This window comes from Paralichthys olivaceus, chromosome 6, assembly GCF_024713975.1.
Source record: "Paralichthys olivaceus isolate ysfri-2021 chromosome 6, ASM2471397v2, whole genome shotgun sequence".
Classification (NCBI taxonomy): Eukaryota; Metazoa; Chordata; class Actinopteri; order Pleuronectiformes; family Paralichthyidae; genus Paralichthys; species Paralichthys olivaceus.
The window spans coordinates 9,117,746-9,137,660 of NC_091098.1; the positions used below are offsets into that span (position 1 = coordinate 9,117,746).

Genomic DNA, 19,915 nt, shown 5'->3' on the forward strand with positions numbered 1-19,915 from the left:
GACGCGTAGAGGAGACGATGGCACGTTACCAGAGAGGAGTCCAGGTCAGATCATGGTAGTGGGGCTGTAGGGGCAACAAGTGGGGGCAACAGGTGGGCAGCTAGAGAAGGGTCAGCTGGGTGGGCCGACTGGTTCACGAAGCCAGCATCATATGTACATTCCTCTTGGAAACATTCAAAATGAGTTTCTCTTCTCTTGACAGTTTGTCTGTGATGACGTGGAGCAATGTGTTTGTGCGTGTTTTCATTCACCCTGACCTGGACCTCACAAACATACAGCCAGAAGTCCACTCTGCTAAAATAACACATTGAGTTTAATAATTTCATTTACAGTTAAGTTCAATGTTTAGGGTCACATTGAATAAAGTGTTTTCTATCATGTTGAGTCAGCGTGACTAAATCTAATAACTTCTGAGGGATTTAATTAAATAAAGTTCAATTTAAACATAAATATATATAATACATGCATTAAACACACAATTTATTTTAATGTTTTACGTTAACCCTAACTGGATTACAGCTGTGCTTAAACGATTATCATTGTCGGAAGTGATTTTTGTATATGTTGTGCTGTATCAGTATGTTATGAGGACAAATGACCACATTGGTTGTTTAGGCTGGAAGACAATTTGTTGTATTATTGTTTGTGCAAGTTTGATTCTGATTTGATTATATCATTGAAGAGGGACCTGCCTTTTGAATTGCACTCTGGCAGAGCTGAACAAATAAATGAAACTATATGAATGAGTAGGAGCCAAGAGGCACAGCTAAGAGGGAGTAAGAGGAAGACATATTTAACATGAAGTATTCTCCCAGACTAGACTGCCAGTAAGCTCTATTTATTCTTTTTTAACAGACCAGTGAATGAAAACCCAATGATGCAGGGAATGCCTGCTGTTATTCAAAGTTAAGGTAGAAGCTTTGCTGTTGTGTTTCACACCAATTAGCACAACAATTATATTTTATGTACACACGCAGTGTAGAAAAAGGAGTAGTGCAGAGATCCCTCCCTGAACTCCCTGAGTCATGAGCTGAAAGCCAACCATGAGCCGAGACGAGCTCCCGTCCAGAACTCCAGAACTGAAGAACCAGAGGACAGTATGATTGCATCTATAAATCCCTGAACCATGTACCTGACCATTCATACATTCACAGCTCAATGCTACAGTTGACCTGAATAGATAGAAAGGACCTGGAGTTTCTCACGGCACGTTCACCTCTGCACAACCGCTGCAAAGTGGCTTCTCTCTACAAATCTGTTGAAAGAAACAAAAACAATCCCCAGAAGTGTTGTCCGTGCATCCCAGCTTCCACTGAAATGTTCATCCAAATGATGTTGCCATAGTAACACATCAGTTTCTCATGCGCCAAAAATGTGGAGCATGAGATGTCGCAAATGGCTCAGCTTACATTGACGTGGTGTATGGTTGCCATGGTATATGAGCGAATCAAGAGCATAGATGTTATGACTATTTCATCTAAACTGGCCTCATGTGTAATGTGGCAGCAGCCACTCAACACACGCGTGAGAAGTGGCCATAATTCAGAGTGACATCTCGCACAAAATAACCTGGCGAATCAAATTAAAAGGCAACTTTGGAAAGTCATCTGCTACATGCACAAGCTTTTTTTCTTGATACATTTGTTTTCATCAGCACCTTGGAGAAATCCAGAGGTCAGCACAAACTGGCAGAAACAGAAACTATCAACTAAAAAATAAAGTCAGAATACATGTTCCCTCACACACTGTGGATATGAATCTATTCAGGATGATTGTGGTAATAAGATGATTCAAAACAGAGCTGTGTGTATTATGATTCAAAACATCGAGAAAATGTGCAGTAGCCTACTATAGACGTTTTCAGACATGAACTCAAGAGAATGTCCACACAATGGGGTCCAGACTTTCTGCAGAGTTTGCCTTTTCACATATAAAGCAGCAGCAGGTTCTCCGCTAAGCGGTGTTTAACACAGAAATGTCCGGAGCGTTCTGGTGAGAGTTGGCATGTTGAGGCAGGACGTAACTTATGAATCTGACTTCAGGGATCATGTGTTTATGTCTTTGCCAGCATCAACTGCTTGTATGGCTTCTCTTTTTCATCCTGAGATATTTGTTCTGTTTTTGTTTAGCTCCGTTTTGCGTCTGTCATGTGTTTGAAACATGATCAACACCTCACATCCCCCAAAGAATATCTACGCTTTATTCTCACATGGGCTCACTCTGAAATTATCTGAGTATTTACTAGAGGGCCAGCAGGAGAAACCCTAGAGAAAGTCTGTATCTGCTGACTCTGTGATTTAATTTAACAAGATAGTATAACAAGTATCATTGAGTCATATTAATGTATTTATCTCTTTACTTGAGCTCTGTTTAAGGACATTTTACGATTAACCTATCACTGACTGCATAATTGACCTAAATAAAACATGAAACTTGATCTGCACTTGAGGTATATTGCTATTTTTTGTTTGCTTTTAAACTATCCAGTAGTTTTAACCTGTATGACATGTGAGTGATTTTTTAACTTGCAGTTAAAATTATAAATTCAGCTTTATTTTAGGGCCTCAAACCATTTTACATTATAGATCAATTCACAATTATTTTTTTACGTAATCTTTATTGTTACTGCAAATGTAATTGAATTAAAATGGGCCATTGCACTTCAATATCAATCAATAAATACAGACCAACCTGTCCATCAAATGATTTAGATTCCCCTTCTAAAGTAGGGGCGATGTACTAAGTGGTATTATAAATGTAACTAAACTGTGTAATAGTGGCTGGTTAAATGGGTCTTTGCAGTGGAGATAGCTCCTGTGTAATCAAGCAAAAGCAAACCTGAAAAGCCGCCAAAACACTGGATTAAATGATTCTTATAACTGAAGCACATGGACCTGTGGTAGTGCTATCGGTCGACGAGAATCAACTCAATGCATTTTAACATTATTATTTATATATTATTCTGAATGTGCTCAGTTCACCCTGTAATGTAACGGCAGACTGCATTATCTAGCATGACATATAAAAAGCTGCTTTCTTATTCCCATTCATTCTAAAAGCCAATCTTACTGTAATATCAGTAAAATATAATCACATGAAAAGTCCCCACTGTCAACAGATTACAGATAGACCTGATTAGTCCCAATCCTTCCCTCAAGGTTCAAAAGCTCATATTTTAGTCACACTTGGATCAAAACTACATGTTTGCATTATAAATGATACAATATAATAAGGAGCTGTGTAGTTTCAGATGAGCAAAATGAGCACGGCTGTGTGAGTGTAATTACATCCAAACATTCAGACCGCTCCTGATGTAGTTAATTATGGTAACATTTTATTAACACAGTCTAGATGCTGTGTACTGCGTGTTAATGTATGTGTCAGTGTAATGGTAAACACAGTCTCTTTAGGAAGTACTAGTACTATAATCTGATTAGTTGTCAGCTGAAATAAAGTGTATGCCACTGTTTTTCTTCTTTCATAGTCCTGAGCAATATAAGGTGTACAGAGAAGTACTTGGAAAATAAATAGTAACAAAATCAAATTGATTTTTTTATTTATTACAGTAACTGTTGACTAAATTGTAGTAGAATTGATATTTATTATATTTGTCTGGTCTAATATGTCCTGTTTGATCGTGGTCTCATCCTCAGAGATAGTAGTCTCTCATCATTGTTTTTGGGCTGTGTATGAATAAGGCAGGCAGTCTGAAAGAACAACACATTTCCTGTTCAACTTTGTTCCCCAATTAGTTCTTTCTTTAACGCTGTGATTAGACTTAATCACTTGTGATTTTTTAAGGTCCCCCAACTGGGGATCCCCTCCCTCTGAAGTGACCCTCTTGTTAATTGTAGAGAAAAAATACACAAACTATGAATGATTTAATTTGATCATATAAATAAAGAGGTGTGGTCTATCCACTACAGAAGCAGAATAAATCCCACAACCTCGCTGCTTCCCTGGTTGAACCTCCACTGGCTGATCGGTGTGTAGCAGTCATCAGAGCGAGCAAGTCTAGCAGTGCTTTGCCTATTAAAGCTAAAAGTATACCTTTATTAGACCTAACCATACCTAGTGGAAGTGATGTCTCTCTTGCATCTAAATTTCTCTCCTTTAAATTATTAGATTTTGCTAGTTGCATTCATTTTATAATTTACTGCCCTCTTGTGGAAGAAGTTGTTTGTTGTCTAGCTTAATTGTCAGTCGTTGCATCTATTATATTACTTTTACTCACTGTCACAGTCGAGTGCGCTTGTTGATCCTTGACTCAGTTTCCACCATTCTGACATCAGGTATCTTACACACATCATCACACCCATGTGCAGATGTGTGTGGAAACTGTAGTTGCTCATTAGAAAATGACCTGGTTCTTTTCTTCCTAAGTGTTAAGAGGCAGCAGGAAATTAGCAAAATACATGGTTTTATCATCTCTGTGTTGAAGGTCTGCAGTAAGTTGGACAAATTTGAGAGAAAATATTGCTATGCAGGTTTGTGTGACTGCTTTAATGGAAAGTTCAGCAAGCAAGGGAGAGAGAGAGTTGGTGTGAGACAGTTTGGCTGTGACTGGAGCAGACGGTTTGCAGTGCGGCTGTGAAATAGCAGTAAAGTATATGTGCAGTTCAATGTGTTTGTCAGCAAATAAATGCTACAACTCCTCAGGACCCAAACCGAGCTCCTCTTCTTTCACACGTCCATCTGCCTCTCTTCTGTGAAATACTCAATAACTCTGCCCTCGGATGAATGGGCCACCTAACAAGTCAAGGATAACCTGGTGTATCTAGAGTAAATGACACCACCTCGGTATTTCATATCATGAAATATATTTACCTGGGGCTGACTACTGCACCACTTTCACTTCTTTAGTTGTCTTTATGGTTTTTAACTCTCACTCTGCATGAATGCTGCTGCTGTGGCAGTAACCAACATGAGTGTTTTTTCAATTGTTTTTCCAAATTTGCCATGGCTGTACCTAATTTAGCAACGGTTAGCCTGAGCTGCTTTACTTTTTAAATGTGAGCAGAGTTGACTCTTCTGTGCGATACCTCTCCTACCTCATTAGCCCTCCTCTCCACCGGGAAACCTGCAACTCTGAACGATTCCCCCTGTCCCTTCTTATACTATAAGTCTGTCTGGCGTGTTTAATGGTGTGTTTTCTTCTATTTCCATTGTCAATTGATAAATATTATTAAAAGATGGTTCAACAAACCCAAATTCCTCTTAGGTTGATTATATACTACTCTGTGGTAAAGGTAGGAAGTTTAATTCACCCAAGCCCTAAACATATTTAGCCTCTTCTTGGTTGACGTTTTGATTTGAAGGGCCTCACACTTTGCTCTTATCAACTGAGTTTCCAGCCACAGCAGGCTCACTATGTTTACTTCAGTCTTTAAAGGTGTAGTTCACAGAAAAATGAAAATTCTATCTACTCACCACTATGCTGATGGAGGGGTGGGTGAAGTGTTTTTGACCATAAAACACTTTTTGGTAAACAGTGTTGTAGCAAAATCCAATACAATTGAAGTTATTGGGGGAAAGATTCTTCGAACCTAAAGAAACGAAACAAACAAAAAATTAACATTAAATGCCTCCATACTGCTCCTGTGGTGTCATCCAAGTGTCCATAAGCACCGACATTCAAATTCAACTCGAAACAGCGTCAATTACAACATGTTTTTAGCCTAAATGTCCAATACTGGAAGTAGCGTTGCTACTGTTTACCATTTGCCTGCCCTTGGGTAAGAGCTTTTGTGCAGTGTGAGCAGTGCGTGCGTGCAAACGTAAAGACACAGTGTAAATGATGCCGTTTCGAGTCAAATTTGAAAGTTGGGGATTATGGACACTTAATTAAGTCAGCACATAAAAAATAAAATTAATAAATTACAAAATTTGATGATTAAAGCGCTAAAAATACTTTTGATTGACCTTCTTAGAGAAACAAATGTCAATAATGTCTTTAGTTCAAAAAAATGCACATCACTTTTGAAAAAATATAAATAAGCCATTATTGGTATAAATACAAATATATTATTATTATTACTATTATAATATGATGAAGAGAGTGAACATGTAATAATGACCAAACCCTGTTTTACTGATACTGTGTACTTGAGATTGCAGTGCAGAATAAAGCCTCCAACCAGCCTCTCCATGAGCCTCCCACAGTTAAATGAATGGGTTTTAAAGAATGACAGAAGGGACAGTTTACTGACAACAGAACAGACTGAACTCTCTCGCCCAATAAGAACCAAGTGAACTCACTCTATCCTCCATCTGCGACCCCAGCAAGAGCACGGTCTTAAACCCCCTCCACACCCTGCACACGTGAACCGTATACATCACAACTTCTGCTCAGAGTGACTCAGTCCAGCTTAGCAGATACACAGAAGCTCAAATCCCTCTTCCTTTTTAATTCGCACTCTGGCGGCGGGGTGTTAATGGCTTACACAGCAGATGTTTAGGATGCTTGCGTTTAGGTCTGTGTAAGCTGAAGCTGGCTGAGACATGCATGACAACCTGTGACTCCCATCTCTGAGGCAGAACGAGCCCCTTTCACACTGAATCACACTTGCGTCGCTCGCATGAAGCAACAGAGAACATGTGAGGACGAATGCACACACACGCACACACTCGAACTCGAACGCGTGAAGACGACATGCAAAACATTAAGTGTTAGAGAGGGGAGTGTGAAGGAGATGGAAGAGGTGACAAGAGAGAGAGTGAGCGAGCGGTGACAGCTTCCATCTGCTGAGGGGCTGCCGACAGTCTCCTCAGACAGAGGTATCCACTTGGATCATTGTGTACATATACACTCTAATGTTGTAATGATGGTATTTGACAGAAGTGTGCTCCATGGCAACAATTAGTGGGGGAGGAAAGTTGCCTCATCATGTATACGGCAATCAGCGTTATAAACAGCTGCGATTCATCTGATTGGGAGAAGAGAGGGGTTCATAACTGCAGTGAAGAGTGTGAAACCGGCAGAGCTTCACAGCCTCACCTGAGCTGAAGAGGCTGCTCTGTTTTGAAGGCTTAAAGAGATACTGAGATACCACAGTGGTTTTCTAAGTATTTTGCTCTGGATCAGTGTTGGACCAACGGACATCAATACATACAAGACATGCTGCATAGAATGTTCTTAATGAAACACATTTATACTGGTTTTAATATCACATTTACAACCAAATTGATAAAAAAAAAACATGTATGTGTGGAATATGGCTCATAGCACCACCTAGTGTGTCAAACTGTCTTTTCAGGGCCAATGCTTACGTAGATTCAACAGTTTGGGTTATCTCTTCTGGTATTTATACACATTTGAAAAGGTTAACACCCTCTGATCCCCCCCCCCTGCCCTGTCACCAGCAACCGCTCTTGAATGGGAATCTAGAAAAATCAATGCTAAAACCTCTTAACCGCCACATCTCCCACTTCCTCTCCTGCCCCCCCATGTCCTCAGACACGGCTGCTTTAGCCCCGGCTCACACACACACACACACACACAGCGTTTGAACCGCTGGCTGAGACAGGCAGCTCAGGACCACCACGCCTCAGCCCTGACTGTCTCAGCACCGACGACTGTGGTAGTGTTTCAAACCCCCTTACAGTTATCATCAAGGTGGAACTTTAGTCATTGAGACTAAAACCATTTTTTAGAACTAGGCTGTAAGCATGTTTAAATCTGCTGCAAAGTTGAGCATTTTAAAAGGGGAGTCAATGGGGATTGACTTGCTTCATCGCTCAGCCGCTGAGGTTGCCGTTTGGCACTGCTCATGCTAGGTATGTCTTAGCCCCGCCTCCAAGCACTACATTTTGAAGGCATGTTTTTTATTGTGAGCCAAAACTTGGGGCTGAAGTTACACTTTGAAATTGGAATCTGGAGAATTTGAACACAACACACAGCAAACATAAACTCCGTGGCCCTGTAATAGTTTTATTTTCCAGGAAACACTAGAGCACAGAGGGTAAAGCAGGTGTTAGGTTCTCATTGTTTTGACACTTTGACCCGGAGGTGGAGAAGGAAGGCCGCCACACTCTCTCTTTTCTCTCACGCAATAGCTGATCTTGTCATTGGTAATGTTTTCACCTGTCACAACAGCACATTGATTTTAATGAAATGGGATTTTGCCTACCACTGACAACGTGTAGTACAGGTGTGCAAAAAGCCTCCAGGATGACAGTTTAACGTCATATTCATGTCGTGTGGGAGCGATGGTAAATATGAGCTCCCCCCTCTCTAAGTACCTTTCACTTGGACGCTCAGCTGGTGAACATCACCAGAGAACACAGTCAACCTCTGCTCAGGGAGTTATCGCTGCTCTGAAGCTCAGGGTGATGTGATAGATCCTGATGTCTACGTTTTCCTGAGTTCTGACATCACTACACATTCATCTATAAATATACTGTAAAAACTGGCCCCGCACATTTTATAGAAGGTGACAAAATATGGAAATGCACTGAACTGATGTCAACTTTTATAGCAGCACACAGGGAAATATTTGATGATTTAAAATCGTATGTTGTCTGTACACAAAATAAATAAATCTATGTTCTTTTTTTAGTCCTTCAAAGACAAAGAAATGTACAAAATATTATCCTGTGTCGCAATGACGTCTTAAGTGGAAACCATTTGAAATATTCATATATAAAAATAATTTAATAACTCAAGGTAATTAAAGTCATTGTGTTTTTAATTGACTTTGTTCCTTAGTGTTATTTTAATTGATTCCTGTTGTGCACTTTTTTCAGTTATTTTGTAAAAGTGCGAAGTGATATTCAAAGCCTCTTTTTCCTGGTTTGTTCTTTCAGCCATTGCTAATGCCACAGCTTTTATCTGTCCGCATCAATTATAATAATAATGACTATAATAATAATTAGCTTAAGCTCTTTTCACTTAAATTTTTAGGAGTGGGCTGGAATAATATTTTGCAAAATCATAGTTGTCATAGGTTTAATGTGGTGGTTTTCAAACTTTTTTTTAAATCTAAAAAGATAAAGCTAAAATGCTAAAATCTTAACGCACAGCTGTATTCTTAGTCATGCGAAACCCTTGTATCCATTGTTTCTCTTTTTTAAATTTGCTCTCCTTCACACTGGCTGTCATTCAAGGTCTTCGATGTGTCTCACAATAAAAATTAATACCATCTGACAACTGCACCTACAGAGAAATTTGGGGTTTCACAGTTTTTTCAATGATTTTCAAAGGTAAAGAATTTAACTCTGTGTTGAGACTATTAGTTCATCAAAAAACATATATAAATTAAAAAGATATTCAAAATATCAGGGCTCAAGACGAACTTCTAACATTGGTTGCACTGGTGTGCTACGTTTTTCATTTAGGTGCACCAGCACATAATTTAGGTGCACACAAAATGTGTCAATTCGCCTTTAAAAGCTATAAATATCAGCAAGGAACCCTCTAAATTGGTGCTTTCTTAAAAATCTTAAGGTAGGCCCTTCACAATAATCAATGCTGTGTGTCTGCTTGTCACATTTTCAATGTGTGTAAACACATGATAAACTCTCCAGCAAATCACACAAACAGTAAATGTTGGTTCTCTTAAGGTCCTAATAACTTGATGAGTGTCAGTGGTTATTGTTAAACTGTCAAGTGAAGATGTTGAGAATGATGATGATGATGATGATGAAAATTATGAAAATGAAGAGGATGATGATGATGAACATGATGGTGATTATGAGGATGATGATGATGATGATGATGAAAATGAAGAGGATGATGATGGTGGTGATGATGATGAACATGATGATAGTGATGGTGGTGGTGATGATGACGGTGATAAAAATGATGATGATGTCATGAGGATGATGATGTGATGATGAGAATGATGAAAATGATGAGTATGATGATGATGACGATGATGATAATGGTGATAAAAATGATGATGATGATGATGATGATGATGGTAATACAAATGATGATGATGATGGCCATGATAATTATGATGGTGATAAAAATGATGATGATGATGATGATGATGTCCCTCCTGTCACACACCCAGCCTGAGGAGGAGCGCGCGCGGACGCATGACGTGAGCCCCCTCCGGCTACTGACATATCTTTTGGCTTTAAAGTGACGTCAGGGCGGATCGAGGCTGAGCAGGCAGGTCGTTCGTCAGTGTGAGGAAGAAGAGGAGCAGCAGGGGGAGACGGAGCAGCCTTCTCTCCTCTGTCAGTCACAGCCTCTCTCTATCCCCCTTCTCTCTCTCCAACTCCTCTGGAACAACTCTCATCCTCCAGGATTCTCCTCCGCCGCTTCTCCCTCGTCCTCTTTTTTCAGTTGCACCTCTTTTTCTTTCACTTTCTGCTCCTCCCTCCTCTTCCTCAACACCTCCAGAAATGTGAGTAGATAATGAGGACCCCCTGCCATCGGTGAGTTGTCTCCCGCGCGCTCCAGAGAACGGGAACATCTTCATCTGCGCCCCCTCCCCAATTCTTTCTCTTCTTCTATTCCTTTTTTTGGACTATCATCATCTTGCCTTTCAGCGATGTAGAAGAAGGTGCGCGGTCATTCCAGCGACAGGATGCCAACTACAGCAGCCTCGTGTTTCTCCAGCCGATGGTGATGAGGAGGGGGGAGACATGACAAATATGCGTAAAGGCAAAGTTTGAGGGCACCTCTTTAGGTCTCCGCTCACCTGTGCGCCCCCTCTTCTCCTTTTAAAACTGAGGAAGACCACCACCACCATCATCACCAGAACAATTATCAACTTCACAGAGACCTGACTCTTTTATTGCTCCGGCATCTTTTTTCTTTCTGTGGGATTTGTGCGCGACATTTGGAGGAATTTGATGTGCGCAACGTCGAAGGATATGTGGCGTAAACGATGTTTGCGTTAAAGACAGCTGGAGTAAGGTCCGTCTCTTGAGTGTGTGTGTGTGTGTGTGTGTGTGCCTCGTTATTTTTGATTTTGTTGTTTATGAGCTATAGTCGACTTTGGTGGAAGCCCGTGTCAATGGGAGGCTACCTGGAGGACTGAGACGGATTCGGGCAGTCGAGAAAAATGTGGATAAAACGGAGCGTTGCGCGCAGGTAAGACGCAAACATTTCTCTTTATCTGACTTTGATGTTGTAGCATTTGAATCGCACGCGCCTGTGGGGCAAGCGAAAAAAAATATTTTGCATCGTTTTGATCCTCCACTGGTCCGACAACATGTAGTGTCAGTATTTTTTTAATCTACGTCACTGCAAGTTATGAGAGTCTGCAGGAACTGGTGATTGGATTACACGCAGCAGTAATAAACACAAAACAAAACCATGTAGAGGTGAGTGTCAGTTTGCCAGAGGTGTTTAAACACACGCACTGTTTCCTCTGATACTGTTGACACCGTGGGTTATCAAGGCGCAGGCTTCATATAAGAAGCGTTTTGACCTGTTTCAAGGAAAGAAAATGATCGAAAATTCTCATCCTGTACGCTGGGGGTCGCCAGTAGTACGGCGCAGGCGGCACACACACACACACACACACATACACTCGCACACACTGCACACATGCACGCGCGCAGAGGCTCAAGCTTAGTGTCTGTCAGCTCCTCCCTACTTGTGAGAACAAACACATGCACGCGCTCTCTCTCATAGGCACCCACAAATAATTTGAGTGAAATTACACAATAAAAAACTTAGGCCAGAAAGCATGCACACAAATTAAAAAACATAAGTAAGTCTACCCCATCACACACGCACACACACACACACACATCAATAATGGAAGGAGTGGGTGTATATACACAGAGCAGTGCTTATCCGAGAAAGAGGAGAGGATGGCATGTAGACTGGGTGGATGGAGAGGTATATAAGCTTTACCCCATTCAACTAAATCCACTCACTCTGCCCCTCCTTTCCGCCTGCTCTCACACCACAATGACAGAGTCACAAAACCAAACAACAACCTGACTTTCTTTATATGATAAATAAAATCGCATCCCTAAACTGAAGCAGCAGGATGGAGACCACTCTGACTCTGACTGAGTCAGGAAGTCTCCAAACAAAAGCTCAAATTGAGCCTATTCATTCGGCGTAAAATAGGTTTAGAGGGAGGGAATGACACGCTGTGTAATGAGACCAAACCTGCCAGCGGTGAGGTTCTCTTGCCACCTGCTGGATCTCGTTCCCAACCGGTAGCTATAACTCCTGCCCCTTTCGCATTGGTGTGTTTATTATGCATGACACACACGCTGTACATCGAGGGGTTGACCCCGCAGGGTAAAGGCAGCACAGACAGAGCAGTTGTAAAAGGAGGTTAAGATAAAATGCACCCAGGTCCCACGTCTCTACCTGCATTGATCAGAGGTACAGACAAACCAATTTCCATCTGCAGGAATTTCCCTCAAATGTCAAAATGGGATGTGTGATGAGCAGCAGTGCAGCTATGGACTGAAGTCTTACAATTCACCATGTTTCAGATTTGGATTCTTGTATTGTATTCTTGTATTGTTTGTTATTATCACTTATCACCAGACATTGATGGGCGAGAGGGGGCAGGGGTGAGGGGGGGCATTGCTGAGATTGTTTTCCTCTTTATGGGTTGAGATTAATAAAAGACAAAATAAAGAGAACAAATGGGACAGTGAACATGTGCTGAGAGAGATATGTTCCTGTTGATACAGACAAAGAACAGACCACCTACTGCTCCTGTATACGTGGGCGTGAACGCTACAGCCCTGACTCCAGCAACACTGGAGAGGAGCGCTGATGAATAGATAACCGAGGAGTTTTAAAACCAAGGATTTTCAAGATGTGCTGCTGTTGTTGCTCCCCATGTATTCTGAAGCTCAAACAGAAACCGTACGGACCGGGGCAGGGTGATGAATCTGTGTTCAGTGATCAGATCGTATCTTGACATTGTTTAACCAATTCTTGTTATTTAAAACAACCATTCTTGCAAATTGTAATTAAAACATGTTTAAATATGTGAGTTTTTATGGGAATGCACAACACACAGTAAAAATAAAAAAATTTTTATACCTCTATCACTGCGCGGTTAACACATTTTAATGTTCCTGACCTTTAGGGCTGTAAATAAGTTTGAATAATCAATTAAATTGTTTATCAATTATATTAGAAGTGTCTTTAAAAATGTAAAAAGCACTTTTGCTTTATGATCAAAGTGGTGAAAACTGTAGATGTTTGCTCTTGACTGACATTTAAATATTGATTTAATGGGTAAGCACTTAGTTAAGGTGGGACTGTGGAACACAGACAGATGATTATTAGGTAAAATGAATAATCAAAATGTTGGCCTTTCAACAGTAACATTTGATTGTTCATCATTTGCTCAATGGCTTGAATAGTGTGAGTACTTCAGTAATCTCTATGGCTCTAAGCTATTACTGGGGTTGGAAATGAAAACCACGTATATTGCCGTAACATGTTTTTCATCAGCATGTCCTATAAATTGGAGTAAAATAGCACAATTAAATGTGACATTTAGTCAAAGTAATGGGTTTTCTTTAGTTTCATGAAAACACCATGCATCTCAATGAGGATACATTTAGATTTGATCTGATGTACATGCACCTGTAATGGTAGAAAATGATAATGAGCTTGAAACAGAGAGGGTCCTCACTTGAGAGTAACCTGGTTGGGATCCGTCTCTCCTTGGCTCGCAATATCTGCGCTTAATCTTTCATGGACGTCACACGGTTTTATGTTCCCCGCGGTGAGCTCTCATTCCGCTGAGACACTGGAGATGCTATCAGGCCTCGGTGCACTACAGCAGCAAAACTGAACTGGCACAGACACCAGATGCCTTTCATGAGGGCTTCATTTGTCTGTGTCCACTCACTTCCAGCAGGACTGTTCAGGACAGGTGGCTGTTTCCTTCATGTGTCCAGCTTTTTCTAGCCTGGATCAATTCTGGTATTAAATAGGGACAGAGAGGGAAACTGTGATATGTCAAGCATATCAGGTTCGTTCAAGAGACATCTAAGTCTATACTGCCACAAGAGGGGGGGCTTTGATGAATCATGAGCTTGGGTATTACATCCTCATATTGATATTTCCTGGTGATCATGTGCTTAGTATTCTGTGTGTTATCCCTGTGTTAAAAAAACTGACTAATGTCTATTCTGAATAATGTCATGGAGCAGGGCTTTGAATGTATTATACTTTATGCCGAGATGTTTTCTTCAATGAGAAAAAACTGCTCTTCCACGGCATCATTCGTCCAGTCATGATCCTCACAGCTCGCTCCACCAAAAACACCAGTAGTGGCACTGCTGTGCAAGGGGCCATCAGATATTCAGATATTCCTGTGATTTAGGTGCCATCTTAATAGCCTCGATGAGGCTTATTAACTGGGCCTCTCCGGAGCGTGATTAGCCTAATTTGCAGAGAAATAGGCTGTGTTGCTTCTCTGAGATCATATCCTCTGGAGATCCAGATGTACGTGTGTGTCTCTGTGTGTGTTTATGTGTGTGTGTGCATGTGCGTGCGTGTGGTAAACACCCTGTGCTCAGCAGTCTGTTAAATCCAGAAGGACCAGAACAGGTTGTCCCTGTGAAATACAGCGTATTAGACGAGGATGCTGGTTCATCTGACCATCGTGACAATACCACAGAGAGAGACAGACGAGAGAAGAAGAGAGAAGGTAGCTGTTTTTCAAAGACTTGTCTGTTCACTGGCATTACAGCTACTATATAGGAGATAAAGACGGGAATAACTGCGTTCAGTTCATTTTCCCACCATTATGCATAACTGCAAAGAGGATGCTTGAAATGAAAAGACTGGGATAAAGACTTGTATAGCGTTTGAAAAAAATACTAAAAGCAAAACACTCCAATTTGGGCTGTGAGCTGTTAAGTGGGCTAATAATGACACTTTCCAAACTTAAATACCCACGTTCAGATCTAATGAAATTCAAGTACAACATCCCATCACAGTTCCAACAACCCATCAGCCGGTTTGGGTTTAATGACAAGCTCTGTCCAGTTAGAGCTACAGGAGGAAAGTGTGCTTCTGTTGCACATCCATCCCACAGCGTGAGGAAACTAACAGCACAGAGCTCATACTTGATTCATGTAGTGAGGTTTGCTGGATCAATACTGCCTCTACAAAGGATCAGATTTATCCGTCATGGCCCTTTCCACTAACTGGCATTCTCAGGGCTTGGGGTGGGGCCGTCCCCGAGCTGGCAGCTTTCTACTAAAATTCTTTTTTGAAATTACTATGAAAAGAAAAAAGAAAAAAAAGAAAAGGTAATTGGTTTTAATTTTGACACAAGGCAAAACAAAAACGTTAGACGGTGAGGGCTTGGTTCGATTGGAACATTGTCTGCTTTCTCTGATTCCTTTTCTCCACATTCACATCCTCTATTCAACTCAGTTTATCTCTCTGAGAGTGTGGACTGTGAAGACTGTAGTGTGCAGTGGAAGTAATTAATGGGAAGATGCAGCACCCTTGGCTGTTACATCTTGGACCCTCACACCACATACATGTGCACACCCCTTTTTCTCTTTTGTTTGATTTCCTCTATGAGTTATGTTCCGACATATGCAGCCGTAGCAGCAGTAGATGCAACTCTGCTTTACAGGCATGTGTGTGTGTTTGTGTTTGTGCGTACGTATGTGTGTTTTGCACAGTCCAAAAACGTTTTGCAAGATTTCATAGTATATTTGCCTTCCAGAGGCCTGCACCACAGAAGCAATCCATAACTCTGTGGAACTCTTTGGAGAGCCAGCTGTGGTATTTATCTCCCTAATGCTGGATATCTACTGAGGAGAGCTTAACTTCTACACCTCAGAGCCTGCATCCTTCAACAACACAACCACATGCAGCTGATACCCTGGGAGCAAAGTAATAAACACAAGCAAGGCATAGAGACAATTCCAACTAGCACATTTTGATTTATGATGAAAGTGTGTTTAGAGGTCAAAATTATTGCACAAGTCCAGTGGAACATAGATCGTTTACTGCAGACACACACACACACACAATACTGAGTTACACCGTATGTGAATTTGATAGTTTCCTGAGGAGGGAAGTAAATCCAACAAGCTGCATTTCAGTTGAAATAAGTGTGTAATTGTAAAAAGGGATTTGTTCAAAGATTCAGAGCGACACGTCTGTCCCTTGTGTTTAGTTGTTAATCGGTGAGAGCAGGGATTGTGAACACCTGGCCAGTCTCAATGGTTATCACAGTCAGTGATATTAGTGGCATGCCACTTAGTTGCAGAAGGATCTAGGAGGATTTAGCGACCATAATCAACAAATTAGAAACACAACATATTGGGAATAAGAGATTTGGTTCCTGTGTATCTTGGCAATCGAGCTTGCCACCACAGAGCCATTTGCATGTGTGTGCGTATGTGTTTACATGCTGGGTTATATTTGCCCTGTCTCTTTGTCTGAGAGCTTGAGCACACAGCCCCCTCCAGTTCAGACAAAGACATGATTGCATATTCAACAGGCTGCAAATAGAAACACTGAGGTATCACAGCTCCTCCTGTTAGTGGATGGACGGTGAAGAACGCCCTCAGCTACACTGTTTCTTCCACAAATGTTGAAATGTAAAGCTATGAAGTTTCAATACGGGATATGAAAAGATTCAGACTTTGATTTTAACAAACACTTTTGAACCATATTCTCCAGCATTGACTTCATGCAATAATGTCGGGACTTAATCTTAAATCACAGACACCATCCTGCTGCTGTAAATACTCAAAAATGTCACAAATCTATTGATCTTAGCCAGAACATAGTGTCATTTTTTTTTAATAATGTTTACACTTGTGTTGGAATAATTGTGCTTGATAGAAAAGTATTGAGGGAAGGAAAAACCTATTGCAGATTGAGTGTCTAAATTTGTTTATTAATATATAATATGATGGCACTCAGTATCGTGCACTCCTTCCACCAAGGCCATAACAGTCCCCTTATGAAACCACATTAAAATTCACCATGCTAGTACACATTCATAAATATCAGTCCTATAAAAATGCCAGTCTTTTTTAAATTAAGATCCATGAATTATTCTCTGACAGATGAAGTAAAATGTTGAATACCCTATCTCACAATGTTACAGAAAGTGAAAAAAAAATCCTGGAACTGCCTCCTGATCTGGATCCACATCAAAATGTAATAGTTTATTCCCTGACCATCGTTACACCGCACTGTTCCACCAAGTTTCATCTGTCCAGTAGTTTTTATTATCCTACCAAGCAACAGACGGAATAATTATGTGTTACTGATATATGATAACCATATAATGCATTTTGACCAATATCTGAAGTGCTGCCAAATCACCAGCTGGTTCTGAAAAACACTCACACAAAACATGAGTTTCATCAGCTATGAATCAAACACCACGATAGTTTCCAGACATCAGGACCTTAACCTCCCCGATCTGCCCCTGTGATCTTCCCTCAGAGATGAAAGGAGCTTTATCCCTGAAAAATGTGATGAACAATGACAGAAGAGAGGTTTGAAAAAAAAGTGCAAAGCAATGGAAAAAAATAAGCAGAACTGGATTAAAATAACAATAGAGCATTTTGCTAATGGTCCTTTTTGAGCTTCTGCCACAATATGATACCGTGCGTGAGAATTGCAGTGGATAAGAAAGGTGCTGATGTCTCTGAAGAAGTCCTAATGCTTTGCATGCTGCACTGTGAGAGAACACTCATTTTTGATAACAGACGCATGCTGTCATTTTTTTCTCTCAAACTTATTAACAAACATTGAGGCCTGCAGACAGTTGTGATGAATTAGGCCTTGATTTCCTTTTGTGAATAATTCACTTTTGAGTCTAGCAAAAAGTGAAGCGCTACTTCAACATTGTGTTAAAGTTTGCTTTCAGTGTTGTAACAGATTCTATTGTGTCCAGCACTGCGGGCCAGGTGCCAGTTAAAATGAGTTTTAAATGGAATAAAAGGGACATGTAGCCTCATAATTCATAAATATGCAGCACGATTCATCCAGGTTGCAGAGAATAGCTTTCAGCATTTTGTATACTTTCTGACATTTTCAATTTGCTTTATCATTAACAGTTTATTGAGTTTATTGGTCTGGAAAGGCGGCCCTGCCATATTTTGCATGTGAATAACACATTTCTCTGAGGAGTTGGGCTTTTCTAATGGCTGTTTGTTTTCTTAAATGACAGTCGGGTGTTTCTTTCACACTGTAAGCACGAGTTTTCTCCCCTGTGTGGATTTTACTATCGTGAGCCAGTGGAGATGATTCCGGTCGATTTGGGATTATCTCTCAAGAGACCACCAGGTTAAACTAGACAGCAGTTCTGATCCACATGTGATGTGTCAATGATCAATGCATCAGAGCGGGGAGGGTTTTGAGGTGAGGTCAGGACAACTTCACATGATACTGTAGCATCGGTGAACACGTTGGACCGCTATGACTCCCAATTAATTGTACCAGCAGGGATATGCAGGTTTTTTGAAACACAAGTAAACACCCTTTCCACCTTTCTCTTTGCTAGTAGAGCAGGGAAACACAGCACACATCAGAAGAAAGCACCATGGAGACCAGAGTCAATGTTTCCATGGTTACCCTTTGGTTGTATCTTTTACTTCAGTCCCTCGTCCGAACTCAAGGATCCTGGACTATTTTTTTAAACACTTGCATCTTGCACAATATGAAGAAAGAAATTGCTGATGCACGTTGTAACCAAGAAGTAAAAAACAATAAAAAAGTAAATGTTTATTGCTGTTAACACACCGACACCCTGAAGTTCAATGTACGTCATAATGTCGCACAGGAAAAGGGGAAGCGTCAGCATCTACACTGCTAAAAAAAGAGGAAATTAGCACGTTCATCCCAGGGTCATGATTCTATCACTCGAGCTGGAGCCGATTTACTGCTTGGGACATTGATCTTTGCACTTTCTCATGTCATGTCACCATGACATCAATGTTTACGATTAACAATAAAAGAGCATATCAAGTTTGTTTATTTGTTAAAAAAATCTGTGACGGATCCGTATCAGATTTTCAATGGCACTGCATTCAGTCACTGTCCAGACACATGAGTCTGGAACAGAGTGGTAGACTGATCTGTCGACTGGGACGTCTTTGGTAAAACATCAGATGCAGATTCAGTAAAGCAGTAAGTGTCACTCAGGAAGAACATTGCTTTAAGCTATAGGTCTTGTTCTCTGGGTACACAGACAATGTGAGGTTATAAGACTTTGAAAGAGCCGAAAATACATATGGTGCTGCTACAAAAAAAGCAGTTTGTTTTCTCCCTCCGTGGTTTTATTTGTTTGCTGTCCCGAGTGTGTCAGTGTAGAAGGGGAAGGGGCACATGAGGGACAGGTGGATTAAGAGCAGCAGAGTAGTCAGGGAGTGTGTTTGAACAAGTGTCTTTCTGGAGCTTGTTGAACTGAAGCTTCTCCTCACCCCCCTTTTTTTTTTTCTTAAGTGCTTCACTTTTTCTCTGTAACCTGAAAGTCACAAACGTCCCCTAGAACTATCATCGGCTTTCTCCCGCACATGCACACAGGCGATAAAGCAGCACTGCAAAATATGTGCATATAATTCACATGCGTTAAAAGGCCACCAGAGTATTTCCATTTAATGTGCAATGTATGAAACAGTTCACAGTCAAAACAATCACATTCCATATATTGGTTAGACTGAATGCAGTACTTTCCCATTGATGCTGCTCAGATATCTGAAATAGTGTGATTACTGATGCCTTTAAATTCTACTGATCGTAATCTCTTTCTTTATGATGTTCATAGCAGCACCTGACAATCTGACTGTAAATACAATAACTCAGTTTTTCAGTTTAATATGATGGGTTACTGTCGATCTCAAACTCATTCTCTCATACTTAAAGGTTGAAACTCTCTTACCCAGTATCCCATCAATCTCAGCTGAAGGCACCAAATACTTACTATTCTTGAAGTAAGTCACCATGTCCTGTGACAGATTGGTCAACACCCACAGC

General features: G+C 40.8%; 1 protein-coding gene across 1 annotated transcript in view; it reads left to right on the forward strand.

Moving 5' to 3' along the window:
* The first annotated feature begins 10,088 nt into the window (after positions 1–10,088).
* Positions 10,089–19,915, forward strand: part of ajap1 (adherens junctions associated protein 1) — a 48,292-nt gene continuing 38,465 nt past the window's right edge. Inside the window, exon 1 of the mRNA XM_069526996.1 lies at positions 10,089–11,047. Within this exon, the coding sequence (XP_069383097.1) occupies positions 11,019–11,047 (29 nt within the window). The 5' untranslated portion in view covers positions 10,089–11,018. The remainder of the gene's footprint in view (positions 11,048–19,915) is intronic.